General features: G+C 42.2%; 1 protein-coding gene across 1 annotated transcript in view; it reads left to right on the forward strand.

Annotated features, from left to right (window-relative positions):
- hpse2 (heparanase 2) overlaps positions 1 to 20,190 on the forward strand; it is a gene marked incomplete at both ends in the record, with an annotated part of 187,045 nt that overhangs the window by 124,147 nt on the left and 42,708 nt on the right. The window contains one exon of the mRNA XM_080740808.1: positions 15,410 to 15,503. Within this exon, the coding sequence (XP_080596934.1) occupies positions 15,410 to 15,503 (94 nt within the window). The remainder of the gene's footprint in view (positions 1 to 15,409; positions 15,504 to 20,190) is intronic.

The following is a 20,190-nucleotide window of genomic DNA, read 5'->3' on the forward strand; positions in this document are numbered from 1 at the left end:
CTATTCTTACCACTTTCCTTACAGCATCCAATGACCACTGCATTATTGTGACCGAAGGTCGCATTATACCCTGAGAAGTCTCGTAGCTTGTCTGACTGTCAGTATTGTCTGACTGTCAGTACAGGAAGTGATGTCACGTGATGTCAGTGAGTCACAGTGATGTGGTACAGAATGACTCATGACTCATATAGAATGACTCATATAGAAGGACTCGTATATGGGCATAAAAGGATGCATGGTGTGTGAAGTCACTGCAACTTGCGACCTCAAGTCCCCATCTCTCTCCCCATTTCCTGTCTGCCTACTGTCAATAAAAAGCAGAAAAAGCCCCAAAATACTGTCCAGATGGCAAAGGCATGGCCCATATCTGTGTGGCTGGTTCAGATAGGGATCTCCATGTATGGGCATAAAATATATTGTATGTATATGGATGGATACATATTATTATTAATAAAGGATACAATAAAATAAAATATATTATGGTCATTCCCAGAAAAAGAAAAAAAACCTTTTATGCCCATAAATGGAGATTTCTGATGTCATAAATCCCAGGCCGAAAATGAGAATGTTAAGGTACCCCCTTATGCCCATATATGGAGATCCACAGGCATCAAACCAAGGTCCTAACTCACCAAGGCCCTGCTTGGCATTACTTACGTACCTTTTTACCCATATATGGAGATTCCTATATTGTCAATATTAAGGACATATATGGGAATGCCCATCTTTGGTAATGTCCATATATGGGCATGTTTTGACATAACATAACTATCATGAAGGGTCTCCATATATGAATAACTGGTCCCATATACATCACTGGCCAGATGGCCAAGAATTGGCGCATGTCACCCTGATGTCACAAGTCACCCTGTGGTGTCTTACTAGTAGTGACTTATATTCACACTGTAATGCATTTTAACAGTGACAATAATATGATTGTATGATAATACTTGAAGTATTTTTATGATAAAATACTTTGTAAGCGACTGTCAGGTAGTGCGACTGTCAGGTCGCAGTCACTATCAAAACCTCCACCGGCTGTCTGTCTGTCAGCGGATTCTTGCAAAACACATTTTTGGCCACTGCTCCTACAAATGTTGGCCTAAAATCACGCCAAGCGGTACACAGTATCTCTAAAGTCATGTCATCAACATGGATCTGTCCCATTTCCCATATTCCCTCCTTATTGGCTATATACTGTACCATTGCCTTCTAAAGTTTGTGTATGCGACCTGACAGTCGCTTATCTCCCGATTAAGGAGTCTTACTGGTGAGTATTAAGTATAATTATAGTGTTGTAACACATTTATGCTTATAATCTTTATTGATAATGAGCACCTTACCGATACTGCTTATTGAGCCGGGCTTTTATTGAGCCCACTATTGAGTGTTTTCAAATACTTTGTGGAAAGATGTGAGACTACAAATTCGGAACAGATTTCTTTTTTTGGCCAATTGTTGTGACTGTTTGTGTTTGACCACCATCTATGAAGATGACAATTGACAAAAGTAACAAATATTATCATTAAATATCATTAAAATAATCATTCATTAGTGTGTGTTACGGCTAGCCGTATTTAGTCTGTTTGCACATTTATTTAGATACTTTTGTACTGCTTGTATTTTGTATTATTTGAGTCCTGTATTATATTGTTTTCCTTTAGTGTTTCTTATAAGGTGGTGAATGGTGCTGCATGCTGAGAGAATGGAGAGAAGGGTGTGGTGCTGGTTGGAGTGAGTGTGAAGTGAATGATTGAAAGCAGACCTGATTGCAGATTGACAGGCCCAGCCTCTGGACCTGCCCTCCCTCCCTCATTCGTCAATGGTGTCCACACCCTAGCCGTGATTGGCTGTGTGATCTGCTCTACATCTATAAAGCTCTCAGTCTGACCTGACTCTGGTGGGGACAACAGCTTGCAGAGAGTAACTGCCTCTGGTCCTCCCAGGCCCTTTGTAGCCTTTTAGTTTGTTTTGCTAATTTGCCATTTTGCCTTTGTTCTTGAGTATTTTATATCCTGTTTGATTTTGGCATTCAGTAATTTACCTAAGTTTGTACATTTGTTCATTTATTGCTTCCACTTAACTATTCACCTCATAGGGGTGTATGGTATCTTTTGTTTGGTTTCTGGTTTATTGTCTTTTTCTTAGTTAGGAAAGTTAGGTTAGTTTTTGTATTTTTCTATTTGGTTAGGTCTAGGATCGGGTTTTTTTTAGATAGGAAGTTTTCCATCACCCTGAAGCTATATCTCACACTTTGAAACAGAACAAAGACTAAAGTCAATAACTCTCTGCCTAAAAAACAAAAGAGTAAATAAAAACGTCTTTTAAAAAAAAGCTGTTTCCTCATTATGTTGTGATCCCCACCCTAGAGGGGGTCGTAACAGTGTGCAATAAGTGTTAAATGGCTTTTAACTCTTATTGTGCAATTATTAATGTCCTGTGTGCCTATCCCGAACTAGTTCGGCTTTTTAAAAAATATATATTTTTGTAAAACATTTTTTTTTTCTTTTTTTTGAGCCGCGCCGCCGTCCGTCATCTGTTTACACGGCCCGCGAGAGCGTCGCGCCGCCGATATTTACCATCCACTCCAATGCAATCCAGGATCTTTAGAGCTCATTTTCTCTGTTCCATGCATATCCATGAGGTGTGCAAGGTTTAATCATGGCTAAATTGCCGAAAATAGGGCTTCTAAAATGCTTGGTAGCCAATAGCTAACTTCAAGCTAACTTCATCCTGTTCCTGTACATGCACAAAGGAAAGTGTTCAGGCGCATCATGGCTGCGCACGGCTTGTGCATATACCAGCGTATCTCTATGGTGTTTTCTATGGCCACTGGGCGCCCTCTAGTGGTGAAAAGGTGGCATTGAAAGGGTTAAGAGTACTGTAATAATTTCTTGATCACCTCTTGTCTTGATTGTTTAAACATGACTTCATGGGCTGCTATATGTTTGATAACGAGCTTGATAAGCCCTTATTGATACCGGGTACTCAATGCATTTGTTATCGAGTTTGCAGCGGCCCCTTGTTATCGAGCTCCATCCCTACTCTTATTTATTTCGTATGTAGTTACGCATTATGAGAGTTTATGATTGCTCATAACTATAAGTATGTATTATAAAAAGCAGATTATAATGCTTTATATAGGGTAAATATGTTTTTAATGTATTATAAACACTAGGCCGGTGCCCGTTGGGCAGAACAGTCACCATTGACGTCCAGTTGTGCAATACCCGTTGTATCCGTCTGTCTGTCTGTCTGTCTGTGTCCCTTTCCCGTTCTATCCGTCTCTCTGTCTGTCTGTCTGTGTCCCTTTCATGCCCATACTATACATTATGGAGATCTCTTATCTCTGTCTGTCTGGCTCTCTTTTATACCCATATGTAAATATGTATGCGATAACGTCTTGCTGTGCGGTCATTATGGCTTATATGGACACGACGGGCTGATAATTATCAGCCTGAAGTGTCCATATAAGCCATAATGACCAAGCAGCAAGACAGTATAGGGACTGTCGGTTATGACATCACCGCAAGATTCGGGGCTTAACTCCGCCCACTTTGGCGGCCATTGCCATTGTTAGGTCTTGGATGCATCAAGATCAGTCTGTACTAGTTCTACTTGTTGAGCAAGCAACGATACTTTTACTTCAATTGCTCTAGGCTTTGATTGCATTTCAATAAAACCATATTTGATCAACATAACGATCACACACATTTTACTGTTTATAGGGAATGTTATATTATTATAAACCGATCTTTATTTCCAAAGCAATGGATGAATGTGATGGCTGTTCTGATCTGCTTGTGCTCTTTCTGCGCTCATGCATGGACAGCCGAAGTTGTGCGTGATATCTTTTTATTGGGAGACAATAATGAGCACCAGCAAATGAAAGTAGACATTCCAGTGAATATGGACACGTTTACATTTTTATTTTTTGATGAAAATTGACCGAGTAATGGCCGGGTCAAATTGCAAGTGGTCTTGGCAATAGCACAATAACTGGCTGTAGGCACGCTATGTGGTGTAAAGTAATTAAGTATATTTACTTAAGTACTGTACTTAAGTACACTTTTGAGTTATATGTACTTTGCCAATATTTTTACTTCTTCTCCACTACATCTCTGATCCAAATATTGTAACATTTTAGGCCTACTGTTTATAGGGAATGTTATATTATTATAAACCGATCTTTATTTCCAAAGCAATGGATGAATGTGAAGGCTGTTCTGATCTGCTTGTGCTTTTTCTGCGCTCATTCATGCATGGACAGCCGAAGTCGCGATTTTAGCGTGATATATTTTTATTGGGAGACAATAATGAGCACCAGCAAATGAAAGCAGACATTCCAGTGAATATGGACACGTTTAAATTTACATTTTTTGATGAAAATTGACCGAGTAATGGCCGGGTCAAATTGCAAGTGGTCTTGGCAGTGGCCCAATAACTGGCTGTAGGCACGCTATGTGGTGTAAAGTAATTAAGTATATTTACTTAAGTACTGTACTTAAGTAGGCCTACACTTTTGAGTTACATGTACTTTGCCAATATTTTTACTTGTTCTCCACTACATCTCTGATCCAAATATTGTAGGCCTGCTTTTACTCCATTGCATTTATTTCAAAACTTTAGTTAGTAATACTAGGCCTACTATACTTTTGATTATTACCAGTAAGACTCCCTAATCGGGAGATCGCTTATCTCCTGTCACACTGCTGACATCAGTATGACATCACACCGTACACAAATGACCCTTATATAAGACCGGCATTATCTACCGACAGATTAGTAACAAGATGTCAAAATCATTGAAGGTTTACCCTACTAACCAACTGTTTACCATAGCAACCATGTTTTTTACCTTAGCAACCAACTGTTTACCCTAGCAACCAACTGTTTACCACAGCAACCATGTTTTTTTTACCCTAGCAACCAACTGTTTACCCTAGCAACCAATTGTTTACCATAGCAACCATGTTTTCTTACCCTAGCAACCAACTGTTTACCCTAGCAACCAACTGTTTACCATAGCAACCATGTTTTTTACAGGGCCTGGGATTGATGACATCAGAAATCTCCATATATGGGCATGAAAGGGATTTTGTTTCTGGAAATATGTCTGTGGGGTGCCACATTTGGAATAAAACACTTACATCACACATCTGGATATCCATACAGCCCATCTAGTTTGCCTGTGTCCATTTATGCCCATATATCTGATGACATTGGGACAATGATCTCCATATATGGGCATAAAACTTATGTTAATTAGTAAAGCCTGGGGATCTCCATATATGGGCATGAGGGGTACCCTAAAAGGGCATCATCTGGGAATAGCAAATATAGTTATCCTAGAAAGTGAAAATCTTACATCAAAGGCCATAACTACCTACCTACCACCATACCTCATTCCTCATTAAACTACCTACCAGTAAGATGCCTAAGGGAGAAAAGCAAAGGGCGAGGTTGCACCATTTCCTGGTCTTCTGGCCAGTGATGTATATCGGACCATTTAACCATATATGGAGACATCTGGTACCCATAGATATTCACAGATATGGGCTTAATATTGATGACATAAGGGATCTCCATATATGGGCGTAAAAAAGATTTGGTTCCCCTGGCATCACAGGGATCTCCATATATGGGCATAAAATGGATTTGTTACCCTGGCAACACGGGGATCTCCATATCTCCATATATGGGCATAAAAGGGATTTGGTTCCCCTGGCATCACAGGGATCTCCATATATGGACATAAAAGGGATTTGGTTCCCCTGACATTACAGTGATGTCAGTGGCTTGTTCTACAGAGGGGATCTCCATTTATGGGCATAAAAGGGAATGTATGTATGATGATGTCAGATATCATAGACGTCATAGGACTTTCACATAACGAATAACTGAGTAAGCATGTAAACCCGTAAAATCTATATTTGGGCATGGCTGATTTATGACCTCATCATGATGACACGAGCAAACACAGCTAAATTGTATAAATGATCAGTGCAGAAACCAACAGAAGTATTTGACCAAGACTCTTGATCTTCAAGAACCCTGAGAACCTGTATTGTTTGGTATTTTACCATTTTTGGTGTTTGAAATGTTGAACTGGACTTTACATCGTGAAAGTGGATTCAATATATTGAGACTAGGGTAAAACAACATGGTTGCTATGGTAAACAGTTGGTTGCTAGGGTAAACAGTTGGTTGCTAGGGTAAAACCATGGTTGCTAAGGTGGTTGCTAACGTACACTAACAGACCAGCAACAACAGACTGTTGCCACAGCAACGTACACAAAGGTTTGTGTACACATGTGGTGTGATGTCATACTGATGCGGAGATATGAGCAGGGCAAAGGTGTGACGTGTGACGTGTGACCGACCGACCGACCGACCGACGGACGGCCGGTGGAGGTTTTGATACCAGTAAGACTCCCTAATCGGGAGATAAGCGACCGTTGGTCGCTTATCTCCACAAATATCACCAGTAAGACTCCCTAATCGGGAGATAAGCGACCGTTGGTCGCTTATCTCCACAAATATCACAACCTCCACCTCTCACGTCATACGGGTAGCCATAGTTACACCTGGAATGTTGAATCTCCATATATGGAGATAACCTACGCATCACACAAAGTCTGACCTCACCAGCCCATACTTGGGCATGGACGACTTATATCTCCATATACGGAGATGGCCATATATGGAGATACGATGACATCACAGAGTCCACAGCTGATGATGTGGCGTGATGTCATACAATACACAAACAAGCCCTATATAAAGGGGCAATTCTCACCAGGGAAGAGAGCATTGCCTGGAATGTTGAATCTCCATATATGGAGATAACCTACGCATCACACAAAGTCTGACCTCACCAGCCCATACTTGGGCATGGACGACTTATATCTCCATATACGGAGATGGCCATATATGGAGATACGATGACATCACAGAGTCCACAGCTGATGATGTGGCGTGATCTCATACAATAAACAAACAAGCCCTATATACTGATGCGGAGATATGAGCAGGGCAAAGGTGTGACGTGTGACGTGTGACCGACCGACCGACCGACAGACCGACCGACGGACGGACGGCCGGTGGAGGTTTTCATAGTAAACTGCTCCCTGACGGTCGCAACAACCTCCACCTCTCACGTCATACGGGTAGCCATAGTTACACCTGGAATGTTGAATCTCCATATATGGAGATAACCTACTCATCACACAAAGTCTGACCTCACCAGCCCATACTTGGGCATGGACGACTTATATCTCCATATACGGAGATGGCCATATATGGAGATACGATGACATCACAGAGTCCACAGCTGATGATGTGGCGTGATGTCATACAATACACAAACAAGCCCTATATAAAGGGGCAATTCTCACCAGGGAAGAGAGCATTGCCTGGAATGTTGAATCTCCATATATGGAGATAACCTACGCATCACACAAAGTCTGACCTCACCAGCCCATACTTGGGCATGGACGACTTATATCTCCATATACGGAGATGGCCATATATGGAGATACGATGACATCACAGAGTCCACAGCTGATGATGTGGCGTGATGTCATACAATAAACAAACAAGCCCTATATACTGATGCGATACGATGACATCACAGAGTCTACAGCTGATGATGTGGCGTGATGTCATACAATAAACAAACAAGCCCTATATACTGATGCGGAGATATGAGCAGGGCAAAGGTGTGACGTGTGACGTGTGACCGACCGACGGACGGCCGGTGGAGGTTTTCATAGTAAACTGCTCCCTGACGGTCGCAACTAAACTGCGACCTACGGTCGCAATTACAAAACATCATTAACCACTTCAGCATATTTTGACCATTTGAAAATAGCCGATCTACAAGCTTACAATGTTAGATCCATGCTATTTTCAAAATATGTTTTGATAACTTGAAAGGGACATTCTGCGCAATGAGTAGGCCTACTTTTACTGTTGGTACTTTAAGTACATTTTGATACCATTACCAATACTTTTACTCATGTAAATGTTGAATAGGCCTACTGGACTTCGACTTGTAATAGAGTACACTTGCATTGACCAATCCATCTTATCTACAACCAGCGAACTGTCAATGCTGTTCTCCGGTCATCGCTTCCTTTTATCCAAGAGTCTCACAAGAAAGATAGCAACGAACATGGCGGGCGGGAGTGGCCGATTTTTGCAAGGCCACGCCCAGTCCTCACCCCCTATAGCACTTATTACCCGACTAATAAATAAAATTAATAATTTGACTCAAAACTAAAAACAAAACAAAGTATTTCCTGTTTACACACCACTGAAAGTGCGTCACCCCCCGCGCAACACGGTCACCTTGGAAAACAAGGAAGTGCTGATCAAATATAATCCATTTTCTGTAACTGCGTCGTCTATTTCTCGCCTCAAATATTTTCAAAAACATTCTTGAGAGCAACGTTTAATTGTAAATGTCGCTGTTTGTTTGTTTACATGGCTGCCATGTTGGATATACGGCACTAAATCCACACAGTGCAGCCTGAATACAGCAGCTGCTCTGAGCCATTGATTAGGCAGCGGTGAATTATAGAGCGGAGCGGTCATTATACGCCTATAATTCACCACTGATTTCAATGCTCGACCAATCAGAATCAAGCATTCAACCAAGCCGGGTAATAAAGGTAAATTAATAGTTAGATTAGATGGACTTCATAAAAAGTGTTACCAATATTTCACCCAATAATGATCTCGCCTCACTTCCTCATTGCATTTGAACATGTCCGTTAGATACGGCCATGGATTATGATTTTTGTTGGCGTGGAAAACTGTGTCTATACAGCTGCCAAGGTTCTTGGCATGCTGACTGGCCTAAATGTGCTGACAGTGTTAAGGACACTATTCTATTCGTAAAGAAAACACATTTCTTTCAGCGACTCAGAGTGCCAATGTAGCGAGTGCCTGCAGGGAACCGGAGTGAAAAGTAAACATGGAAGTGCTTTAAAGAGTTCTACTCAAGTACTTAAACCGAATCTGATTTACATTTTGGTCAGATTGGCTGCCAGAATGTATCTCTCTTTCTCTTTCTCTTTCTCTTTCTCTCTCTCTCTCTCTCTCTCTCTCTCTCTCTCTCTCTCTCTCTCTCTCTCAGTGACAGGAAAGGTCATACCGTAGATGTGCTATAAAAACGTTGTGTGAAGCATCTGTGATGCCGTGTTGATAGTTGAAATATTTCAGTTTCACTGTGCCATTTGGCTTATGGCAAAGGACCCACCCTTCAGTTTCACACAGCAGTGTTACTGGATGATTTAAGACATTTCAATGCTCATTTCTCTTGCTCTCTTCCATTACTGTCCTCAACGTATATTTAACAGCAAAGAAAGAAGTAAAAGAGAATAGTTCCCTCTTATTTTTTTTGTTTGGGGGGGGGGGGAGATATGTGAGTCACTGTACATTTGAACATCCTCTGCATTTAACCCATCCTAACTATTAGGAGCAGTGAGGGAGCTAGTGCCAGTAATCCGGCGCCCGGGGAGCAGTTAGGGGTTTACTGTCTTGCCCAGGGACACTTTGACACGTATACTGGGCGGACCAGGGGGTGAACCGTTGACCTTTCTGATTACCAGAAAGAAATCCCAACCTGCCTTGTTACTGTATTCAGTGCTTTTTTGTAGCTCTGCCAAAAATTCCCAACTGAGTTGCAGTCCAACGTAGCTCTGTCTTGGTTTCAGTGTGATTCATCCACATGTCAAATGGAAGGTATTACCTCGGGGTCTGGATATCCTCGGCAGTAGACTTTTTTGTGAGCTGTCAATGCGCCTCTTTGATATTGCTCAGTGTTGCTGTATTGGAGGATTAATGTGAGCTCTCCCTGGACGACAGACAGGGAAAGAAAGGCTACGGTAGTCCTCTCTGTTGCGATGACTTCTTCCAGTAATGTCATGAAATATTCAGCAGTGCTGCACCCAGATCGCCATAACTCACTCTACCTACACCATTAAAGGGCCATGCCGGTGGTCTCTCTCTGGCAGGTGTAGCCCATTGACTGCCACCGACCGTATATACTTGATAGTTCAGCCGTGCATTTCCCAAACTGTACCATGTTTGTTTGATTCTCGAAGGAAACCACTGGATTCCATGAATTCCAGTATGGTATGAAAATCAACTTGCTTTGGGATGAGCTATTTGTTGTTGTCAAAGTTAAGTTTATAATTGCATTTTTTTTGCCATTCTAAAGCGCAGATTCAGTTGAAAACTCTATCGGCAAAATAGTCCCTGCTGAAAAGTTGTTTGATGACAGTCTGTTTCGTCTGTGCTTTTTAAATGGTGCAATTAGGCGTAGCCAACATTGTCTCAATTATTCAGTTAAAGTTATACCATGTAACTTTTTTTATAAAACAAATCTTAAAGTTGTCCTAACTGTTAAATCGCTAAAGTTTTAGAACACCCACTCCGTTATTTTCAGCTTCTAAAGCCTTCTCTTTATATGTTTTCTATGATCCTGTCCGGGGACCGGATTTCGCGGAAAAATGATAATTCGCATCATCCGTATATGTTGGCCAATCACATTGCGGATCATACACACATGATACACTACCGGCCAATTACAGTGCATCTTGCGTCTCTTCAGGAAATAGCTTGCTTCAACAGCTTTGTTTACGCTGATCTAGAAGTCTAGCATGTAACTCCCCAACCGCTGCTCGTAGAGGGACACGAGAGACCTCTATGGATGCGTCTCGGCGAGGCGAGGCGGACGCGGTGGTCTGAAAGCCCGGTCCGCGGCGAAAAACGGCCGTACTGCTATACTGCTACAGACCACTAGTTGAGCAACTTACACAGTATAGCTTTAAGTTCTCTAATGTTTAAATGACTTTGGGGATAATGTAGAGATTTTATGTTTTCATAATATAAACGTGAGTTCCCCAATGTTTAATTTTATGCCTCCGGCAGACAGCCATCCATCCCTCCACCCCTCTGTCCAAACATCTGTATGTCCATCCCAGCATATCTCAGGAACACCTTGAGGGAAGTTTATGAAATTTGGCACAATGGATCAACTGTAGCATGTAACTGTATGTACTCTTCAATACATACTATATCATTCTGGACAGCCCCGGATGTACTGTAAACGGCAACTGGTTGGCAGAGGCATACATCCGCAATGTGGTATTTCTCATCATCATCGTCGACCGCAGTTGAGATAAAAGACAATCGGGCACTCTACTCTGGTTTATCTCCCATTACTTTAGCCAGATCTTCCACTTGGAGTCCATTGACTCTGGCAATAGCATCTAGATAAGTAAATGGTCTTCTTCCTGTAGTTGGACAAGTAAGTGTCCAGAAGATCTGGGTGTTATCTCTCTAGCAGTGTCCAGCAAAAACAACACGTCTCTGGGTGACCCTAGTGAAAATTGGTGATATAGTCGGATGGTCTTTCTAGGACATGTTCTGCATTAGCGGCCTCATGCACAGGTATTTGTAGTAGTCCCATCCTAATTTACAGTACACTTTAAGACAGAATAAGACATAATAAAGCCATAATAAGAAATAATGTGTTGGTAATTAGAACTAATATGTTTTATTATACAGAAACAAAGACAGAATAGCATTAAGAGCGGATACATTCTCTGGCACCGTCACCTGTAGGACCGGCAGTAGGACCGGCAGTAGGACCGGCGGCCGCCACACTGACCGGCAGGTCCCGTCGCGGTAAACTGCCGGTCCGTGCGAAGGTGGCTGCTGCGGAAGTTACCAGCGATGCCGGTCCTACCTACAGTTCCGTGGCTGCCGGTCCTAACGCCGGCGATGTAGCATGACTGACGGTCGAACTGACGGTCGGCAGGTGCCGGTGCCAGAGAATGTATTCGCTCTTTCTGCTATTCTGTCTTTGTTTCTGTCTAATAAAACATATTAGTTCTAATTACCAACACATTGTTTCTTATTATGGCTTTATTATGTCTTATTCTGTCTTAAAGTGTACTGTAAATTAGGATGGGACCTTTGTTGCGACCGTCAGGTCACATTTACTATCAAAACCTCCACCGGCTGTCAGTCAGTCAGTCAGTCAGTCAGTCAGTCACACGTCACACTTTTGCCCTGCTCATATCTCCGCAACCGTTGCCCCGATCCATGCCAAATTTTGCACACACACTCCTTGCCTGCAAAACCACAACCTATCCCATCAATTCTCACATGGCCCTCTTCTAGCGCCACCATGAGGCCGATTCTTGCAAAACACATGTTTGGACACTGCTCCTACAATTTTTGCCCTAAAATCACGCAAATCGGTACATGTATACACTCATCTCAACATGGATCTGTCCCATTTAGCGCCACCTTCAGGTTGATTTTTTAAAACACATTTTTGGACACTACTCCTACAGATTTGGCCCTAAAATCATGCAAATCGCTACACAGTACGTCTACACTCATGTCATCAACATGGATCTGTCCCATTTAGTGCCACCTTCAGGCCGATTTTTTAAAACTCATTTTTGGACACTACTCCTACAGATTTTGCCCTAAAATCACGCAAATCGCTACACAGTATGTCTACACTCATGTCATCAACATGGATCTGTCCCATATAGAGCCACCATCAGGCTGATTTTTTTCAAACACATTTTTGGACACTGTTCCTACACATTTTGGCCTAAAATCACGCTGCGACCTGACGGCCCGATTAGGGAGTCTTACTGGTAGACTATCTCCCGCAACAGACAGCCATGGCCAGAGGCATTATGCTTTCCATCCATATACGGCTATCAGTTCCAAACTCAAACAGGGCACAGGTGGTGATTATGTGATCGCCAGTCTGCACAAGCTCCCCATACTCGCATACTGTGCTGTCTGCCATGACCCCACTTCTTGATAGATGTTTTGAGGCTGCCAACCCCAGTACGCAGTCGGTTCCAACCCCAGCACGCAGTCTGGGCCCACAACGTGTGGGCCCAGCTGACTCCCACTCCTGCTTCCAGGATGCCTCCATCCATGCCTTTGTAAACTGGTCCCCAGGGATAGAACTAAGCATCTCTTGTGCCACCTTGTTGTATGAGTGGCGGGACTTGAGTCTATTTGGAGGCAACACTGTCATAGTGGTGTCATGCAGGATATGCCAGTCATGTTTCTTGGCTTTTCTTGCCAGGGCGAGGGTAATAGTCTCTTGTCGGAGGCTGACCTGTGCAATTCCTGCTAGGACTGGCAGGTAGAACTTCAGGGGTGGGCTTCAGGCAACCCGTTATGATCCGGAGAGACAGCAAGGCAGCATGTGGGCTTCTACACCAGGCTGAGGCACAGTATACTGCTGCAGCGAAGACCAGGGCTTGCACTGAGATTTGTAGTACCTTGACAGAGGCACCCCAGGACGTTCCAGCAAGTCTTCTGAATAGCAAGACCCTTGATGACACTTTGGCTTCACTTCGGTTTTGCTTAAATGGCAGTGTCCTATCCAGGCTTACGCGGAGGTACTTTGGGGCTTGCTACAGCGGTTGTTGTCGACAAACTCGTCCGCTGTCTAACTGATATGCTGCAGACACCATCTTGCCAATCCTGAGCTGCAGGCCATGTCCTGGTTGAGGTTATCTTCCATCTTCCAGGTCATCCGTGTAACCGTATTTTCACAATTGAATTCACATGTTTGTGACACAATTGCATTTATTACCTGGCAACTTACAGTGTTGACAGAAAAGTGCTTATAAAGTGTGTGTATGGTTGTGTGCATGCGCGTGCGTGCGTGTGTGCGTGCGTGCGTAATGTGTGTTTATCTGTGTGTGCACTCATAGAAACTACTGAACTGATCTGCGTCAAACGTTTTGTGCATGTGCAAATTCATATCACTTAGGCCCATAGGGGACATTACAAATGTCACAGTTTGTTAAAGTAAAATGAGTTTTGCACCAAATTACACAATGATCTCAGGGGTGATGTGAGTGTCATGAGTGTCAAACAGGTTTCTGCTATTCCATCAGTTTTCCTGTATTTGGCATAGACATTTTGTGGGAGGGGCACACCTCCAAAAGTGCTTTCACTTCTACCCATAGGAGGCGACACAAATGGGAGAAGTTGAGCTATACTGTATGTCAGGGTTCCCCAATAGGCGGCCCGCGGGCCATTTGCGGCCCGCGGGGGGCTACTGCCTCCACCAACCCCAGTAATAATGGTGGTATAAGAGCAGCAACAACACTAGTATATCGTCGTTGTCAGGTGGAAAACTCGTATCTCCAAATGTGTACATTCTTTCGCAAAGTAAAGCCCTGCTTCATCATTCAAGGCCGTCTCACAAAAGTAGTGAAAACAGCCGATCTACAAGCACACTGTGCTTGTAGATCGGCTGTTTTCACTAGTTTAAATCATTTTTAAAATGATAAATGCAAAACAAACGGTTTGGACATACAAGATTTTCACGATAAAACGACAATATCTGAACTGTCGCTGGAGTAGCGGGAACGCCACCGTCGTCCCCTGCAATACTGTGGCCCTCGGCTTCGTACCCTAGACATGATTCGGCCCTTGAGGAAAACTAATTGGGGAACCCTGCTGTATGTCATAGAAGTCCTCAGGTCCTGACGGCTGTAACCCATATCATACACAGCCGTGGTTACCGTTTAGACCACCCGGCCTGGAGATATGCGCTCCACGGAGCACCCCTTCCTAGTTCCGCCTATTGTTACTTTGAGAACTAGATCCCTTCAAATGCAAATGCAGTTATGCATTTTATTGTACAGCGAACAGTGTGTGGAGTTAAGCAGTTCCAAAATGTCCTCTGGAAATAGTAGCTTAGAAGTCGCTTCACATTTCATTACCAGCTGTAGAATGTATTGTAGCTTAGCCATATTCTCTGCTGTGTACGCCTGTTGTCTGCAGCTCTGGCTGCTGAGGTGGAAGCTGGCTGTCGCTGTCTGGTTTTCTTGGATGTTGTTTTGGAGAAGCTTTCCTCTCTGCCCCAAGAAATGCTCCCCTGGACGAGGCCACACGTTCCCAATAATATCTTCTCACCATAGCTCTCAATCTCTGACTATTTCTCTTGGCTCTTGCACACATGCAGCTACATACAAACATTGAAACACACACACACACACACACACACACACACACACACACACACACACACACACACACGTCTGTGGTTTGATGTCTCAATCTCTGTGCCATCTGTGTATTTTCAACTCTTGTCTTCTGCATGCCCGCATTTTGACAGAAAATTATACTCTTACATTGCATTATACACATGATTTGTGATCCAATATATTGGTCATAATTTGTTGCAGTTATAATGAAATTATTATTACGCATTGTGAGCTTGTTTGAGAGCTTGTACTGTAGATCAGCTATTTGTGTAATAGGGCAAATTAAGCAATAGTAATCGCACACGGAGTGCAGGCAAATACATGGACAATCCTCTGTCTTTTTGCCCTTACAGTTATTACATGGATGGCAGAGTGAACCGAGTGGAGGACTTCTTGAAGACGCGGCTGTTAGACACGCTGACAGAGCAGATCGGTAAAGTCATCAAGGTAAGAGTTATGTCCGCTCACATGATCAACTATTTAAACACTATTAAACTTTGTTTTATGTCAACTAGCACTAAATAGACCATACAAGCTAACAAGCCTTTCACCAAATGTTCATACATTTTTACAAAATTTTCATCTACTGTGCACTTTGGTGGAAAGTTAATCTATTTTGGCCTGATGTGCAACTACTTTCGCCACATTCTCATTTTTTCAGAATGTTCCTCGATTTTTGCTGAATGTTCTTCTATCATGACATGGCCAGAACCGGGACACTGGGGTTCATGAGGTTAAAGATTAAGTAGTATAGTTAGGTTGATGACATGATGACAAAGCAATCCCCATGATAGCATTGAATGCTATTAGTGTATGATTTGTTACTTTGTTTGTTGTCTATTTGGATATTGTCCACTCTGCACTTATTCCACCCCGTCCCCGAGGTTTCTTTCATTTATCTTCCCGTCAAGACATTTTTCTTGGGAGTTTTTCCTTTCCTTGAGGGACTAGTGACAAGGTGTGTGGTTTGTTTTCTTTCACTCAGGGGCAAGGTGTCACACATGTGCAGGTGGCACGATGTGGGGTTGACAGACGATTGGGTCTCCTCTTTATAGAGAAAAGGCCGGTGTGCATTATCACATGACTTGACGAAGATATGCAAGAGGATCGAAACGTTGTCCAAATAAATACTTTCTTTGTACCTGTCTCGGTGTGCGGGCTCTATGAACTGAAGCCTCTTAGCCCAGCACCCCACCAGTCGATGTGTGTTACCTAAGCTTTCTTTGTTAAACATGGGTCTATGAATCCCTGTAGCAGTGATTAAGGGCCATACAAACTAAGTTGAATCGAGCTGAGTTGAGAGAGACGACAACGAATGGGCTTATTTTCATTCAGAGACTTAGTTTCCCTTTGACCAGGTCTTGCCAGGCTGTATATCAGTTTACATCCCTGTGTCTTGCGAGCATACCGACACATGTGCGCTGCACAAGTGGTTCAGGGTGTGTGGGTTGTGTTCACAATGAGGTAATATTACCAACGCTTGCTGCTGCAGCAGACTCGCTAAGTCGAAGCCAAGGACCCGTGCCAAAGTTCTCTCATGCCGCAGGACAACAGGAGTGAGCATTCTCAGGAGGAGCGGCTTTTACTCCGAAACGCAAGACGGAATTATGTCCACAGGTCTCAGACACTTGCTGATCGGTTGACGCATTGTGACATTGTACAGCGTACGCATCTTGGAATCGGTACATCTGTTTAACATTTGGCTTTATCGATAATAAAGTGTCTGAGATACTGCCGGTGTCAGGTTTCAAAGCGGCGAAAAGCAAACAGCCTGGACGGGAGAACTTAGCGGAGGTTACTCCTAGATAATGGGTTCTTCTAATTGCCCTCAAAGTAATTTAGAAGAAGTGAGATGTCCTGTTTGTACTGGTGTTGAGCCAGTTGGAACAGGCAGCAGCATAGTGAGATTTTTTTTTCCCCAAAGCTAATTTCAGATTCTCAATATTTTTTTTTCTTCCTGTTAACCACTTAAACACTACTGTATGTCTGTACATCAAATAGTGAATATACTGTTGGTGTTGTTGTTTTTGCTGAATGTTTTAATTGATTGATAGATTGATTGAATACTTTATTAGTCATAAATGTAAACATCACATGGTACAGTAAGATATTAAGGCTAAAAGGATTGCAAAAAAAGGTCCTGGGGACTTTGCCTATTATACTGTATGACATTCCCATAACAGGGACGGCTTCATGTGAATAAAACAACATATCAGTGGTGGAAAAAGTACTTGAATGTTTTACTTAAGTAAAAGTAAATACTTCCACTAGAAATACTGTGTCAGGTCACACCACACTTTTATTCTAACCACAAGTGGCGTTTCCATAAAGCCTCTTAATGCGCATTAAGGGTTATTCGCTTAATTTTTTTTATGGAAACACTTCAAAATTCGAATAAACTTTCATTATCCGCAAAAACTTTTATCCGCTTGGAAGAGGTGGATTTTGACTTTTGAGGTTTTATCGAATAAACTAAATGCGCATTTGTGAATGGAAACGGGTCAGACAATAAATGCGAATAGATTATGACGTTCTGGGTTTCTATCGCAACTTAACACTTTCCCCTGCCGCTTAACGTCCATTGTATAGCGTTATCCCACAAAACAAACCGTTTGTTTGTTACACACGGAGTGACACGGACCGTGTGTAAAATCCTCCCATTTTCACCTCCCCGGAATCAAGTCATCCGTGGCTAACCCTTCCTCATCACACGGTGTTGCGTGCCAAAAGTGGCCGATCTACAAGCTCACAGCAGCTCGCATCCGCGTCTCCGCGCCACGCTGTGAGCTTGCAGATCGGCCACCTTCCAGAGGACGCTGAAACTTACAGGATGAGTGTGCAGTGTGCACTGTGCAGCAAGTCACAGCAGTCGTTCAGTGCTCTCGTCTCTGTTTGGTCTGAAAAAATCAGCCTGATCAACTCATGCGGCCGTCGCTAATTCGAATGACACCCGCAAATGGAAACATGCTAAATTCGCTTTGGCTTAATGCGAATTTCTGATAATTCGCTTCCTATTTTCGAATAAGCTTATGGAAACATGGTTTATGAGGGCAGACTCTGCCAATACATTTTAAAGGGGAAGGAGCTGTTTGCTGCCATTTGTGGATTTCTGCCCCCCCAAAAAAACACTCCATTCCCATTGAAATGCATTGGCAGAATGTGCCCTCAAAGTGTTGGTATCAATGTACTTAAAATACCAAACGTAGAAAGGAAAGTGCTCCTCATGCAGCATGTCCCATTTCACAAGTTTTCGAATGTATACAAATCTTTTGAAAATAGCAGATCTACAAGCTCACAATGCGTCCCATTGCGAGCTTGTAGATTGACTATTTTCAAATGGCCAAAATGTATACTGTAGGGGTGGTTTATGTAGGTATGTACAGTATGTTAATGTGGTTCATGTATGTTAAAAGGATCCCTGGCTAATATACATATATTATATACATACATTATAATTTTCCTCTATAACTACAATGTAAAATTAAAAACGCCGTAATTATTGTATTTCTTCTAGAAATAGCTAATCTTTCACTCAATAGGGGAAATACCTGTCGCAAATTGATGATGTCATAAATGTCATGTGTCATTTTTATGGCATGCATGTGCAAAAAAACAAAACACAAACACATTTGAAATATTGATTTGTTGCTCATATTAACCATAGGAAGTATTACGTTTGTTTTTATTTGCACATGCATGCCATAAATTCCATAGGGATAGATCACAAATTACATTTATGACATCATCAACTTGCGACAGGCATTTCCCCTATTGAGTGAAAGATTAGCTATTTCTAGGAGAAATAAAATAATTAAGGTGTTTTTAATTTCATATTGTATTTATAGAGGACAATTATAATGTATTAAGGCATAATTGTAGTATTAGCCAGGGATCCCTTTAATAATCAAAATCTACAAAGGAAATAGTAACTAAAGCTTTCAAATAATTGTAGGGGAGTTGCAGTATAATATTTGCCTCTGAGATGTTAGTGGAATAGAATTAAAAGTACTGAAAATTGAAAATACTAGTAATACAAAATCACACCTAGTGTACGTTGGTACAGTATTTATGAGTTTATTTCATTAAAGGACAACTTTAGTTTTTTACAACAAGGGTTCATATTTTAGATTGTAATTAAAGAATATAGAAAGATGAGTGTTAAATTGATTTCATTTACTTCTTTTATTGTTTTAGAGATTCTTATTTCAGTGGTTGGGGGCATGCGTACAAGTAGCTAAAATGTCATTTTACCCAGAATAAGCCCATTCCCAATCCCAAGACAGAACGCAACCTTTCATGGTTGGATGTGACTTATGGGGTCTAGAAGTGTTACTGTAAATAGCAATAAAGAAACTGCTGGCTTATTGTGTCTAAAAAGACATATTTAGCCACTTGTACGCATGCCCCAATGCGTACGCATGCCCCACATTTTAGCACGGTAAACGTGAAAAAAACTATAGAATGAAGCAAATGAAAACATTTTAACACCCACTTTTTCTTTTCTCTAATTACAATCTAAAATATAAAAAAAACAAAGTTGTCCTTTAAGGGTCCTGCGAAGCTTGGCCAATGAGACCCTGGGCGCACAACAAACTTTGAGCGCTTTGTGCCAAGATGTAGGCCAGATGTAGGCCAGATGTAGGCCAGATGTAGGCCAGATGTAGGCCACACTTCGGGAGCTTAGCTTCTTCCAGGAGCACCGCTCAAAAATACCTCAAAACTGTACTTAAGTACAGTACTTGAGTAAATGTACTTAGTCACTTTACACTATTCTATTGCAACACATACTGTACATCAGGGTTCCCCAATAGGCGGCCCGCAGGCCATTTGGCCCCCACCAACCCCAGTAGTAATGGTGGTATAAGAGCAGCAACAACACTAGTATATCGTCGTTGTTGGGTGGAAACCTCGTATCTCCAAATTTGTAGGTTCTTTCACAAAGTAAAACCCTGCTTCATCATACAAGGCCGTCGCACAAAAGTAGTGAAAACAGCAGATCTACAAGCTTGTAGATCGGCTGTTTTCACTAGTTTAAATCATTTTTAAAATGATAAATGCAAAACGAACGGTTTTGGACAAGATTTTCACCCGACAACGACGATATCTGAACTGTCACTGGAGTAATGGGAACGCC

Source organism: Nannobrachium achirus (assembly GCF_963921795.1).
Source record: "Nannobrachium achirus genome assembly, chromosome: 13".
NCBI lineage: Eukaryota > Metazoa > Chordata > Actinopteri > Myctophiformes > Myctophidae > Nannobrachium > Nannobrachium achirus.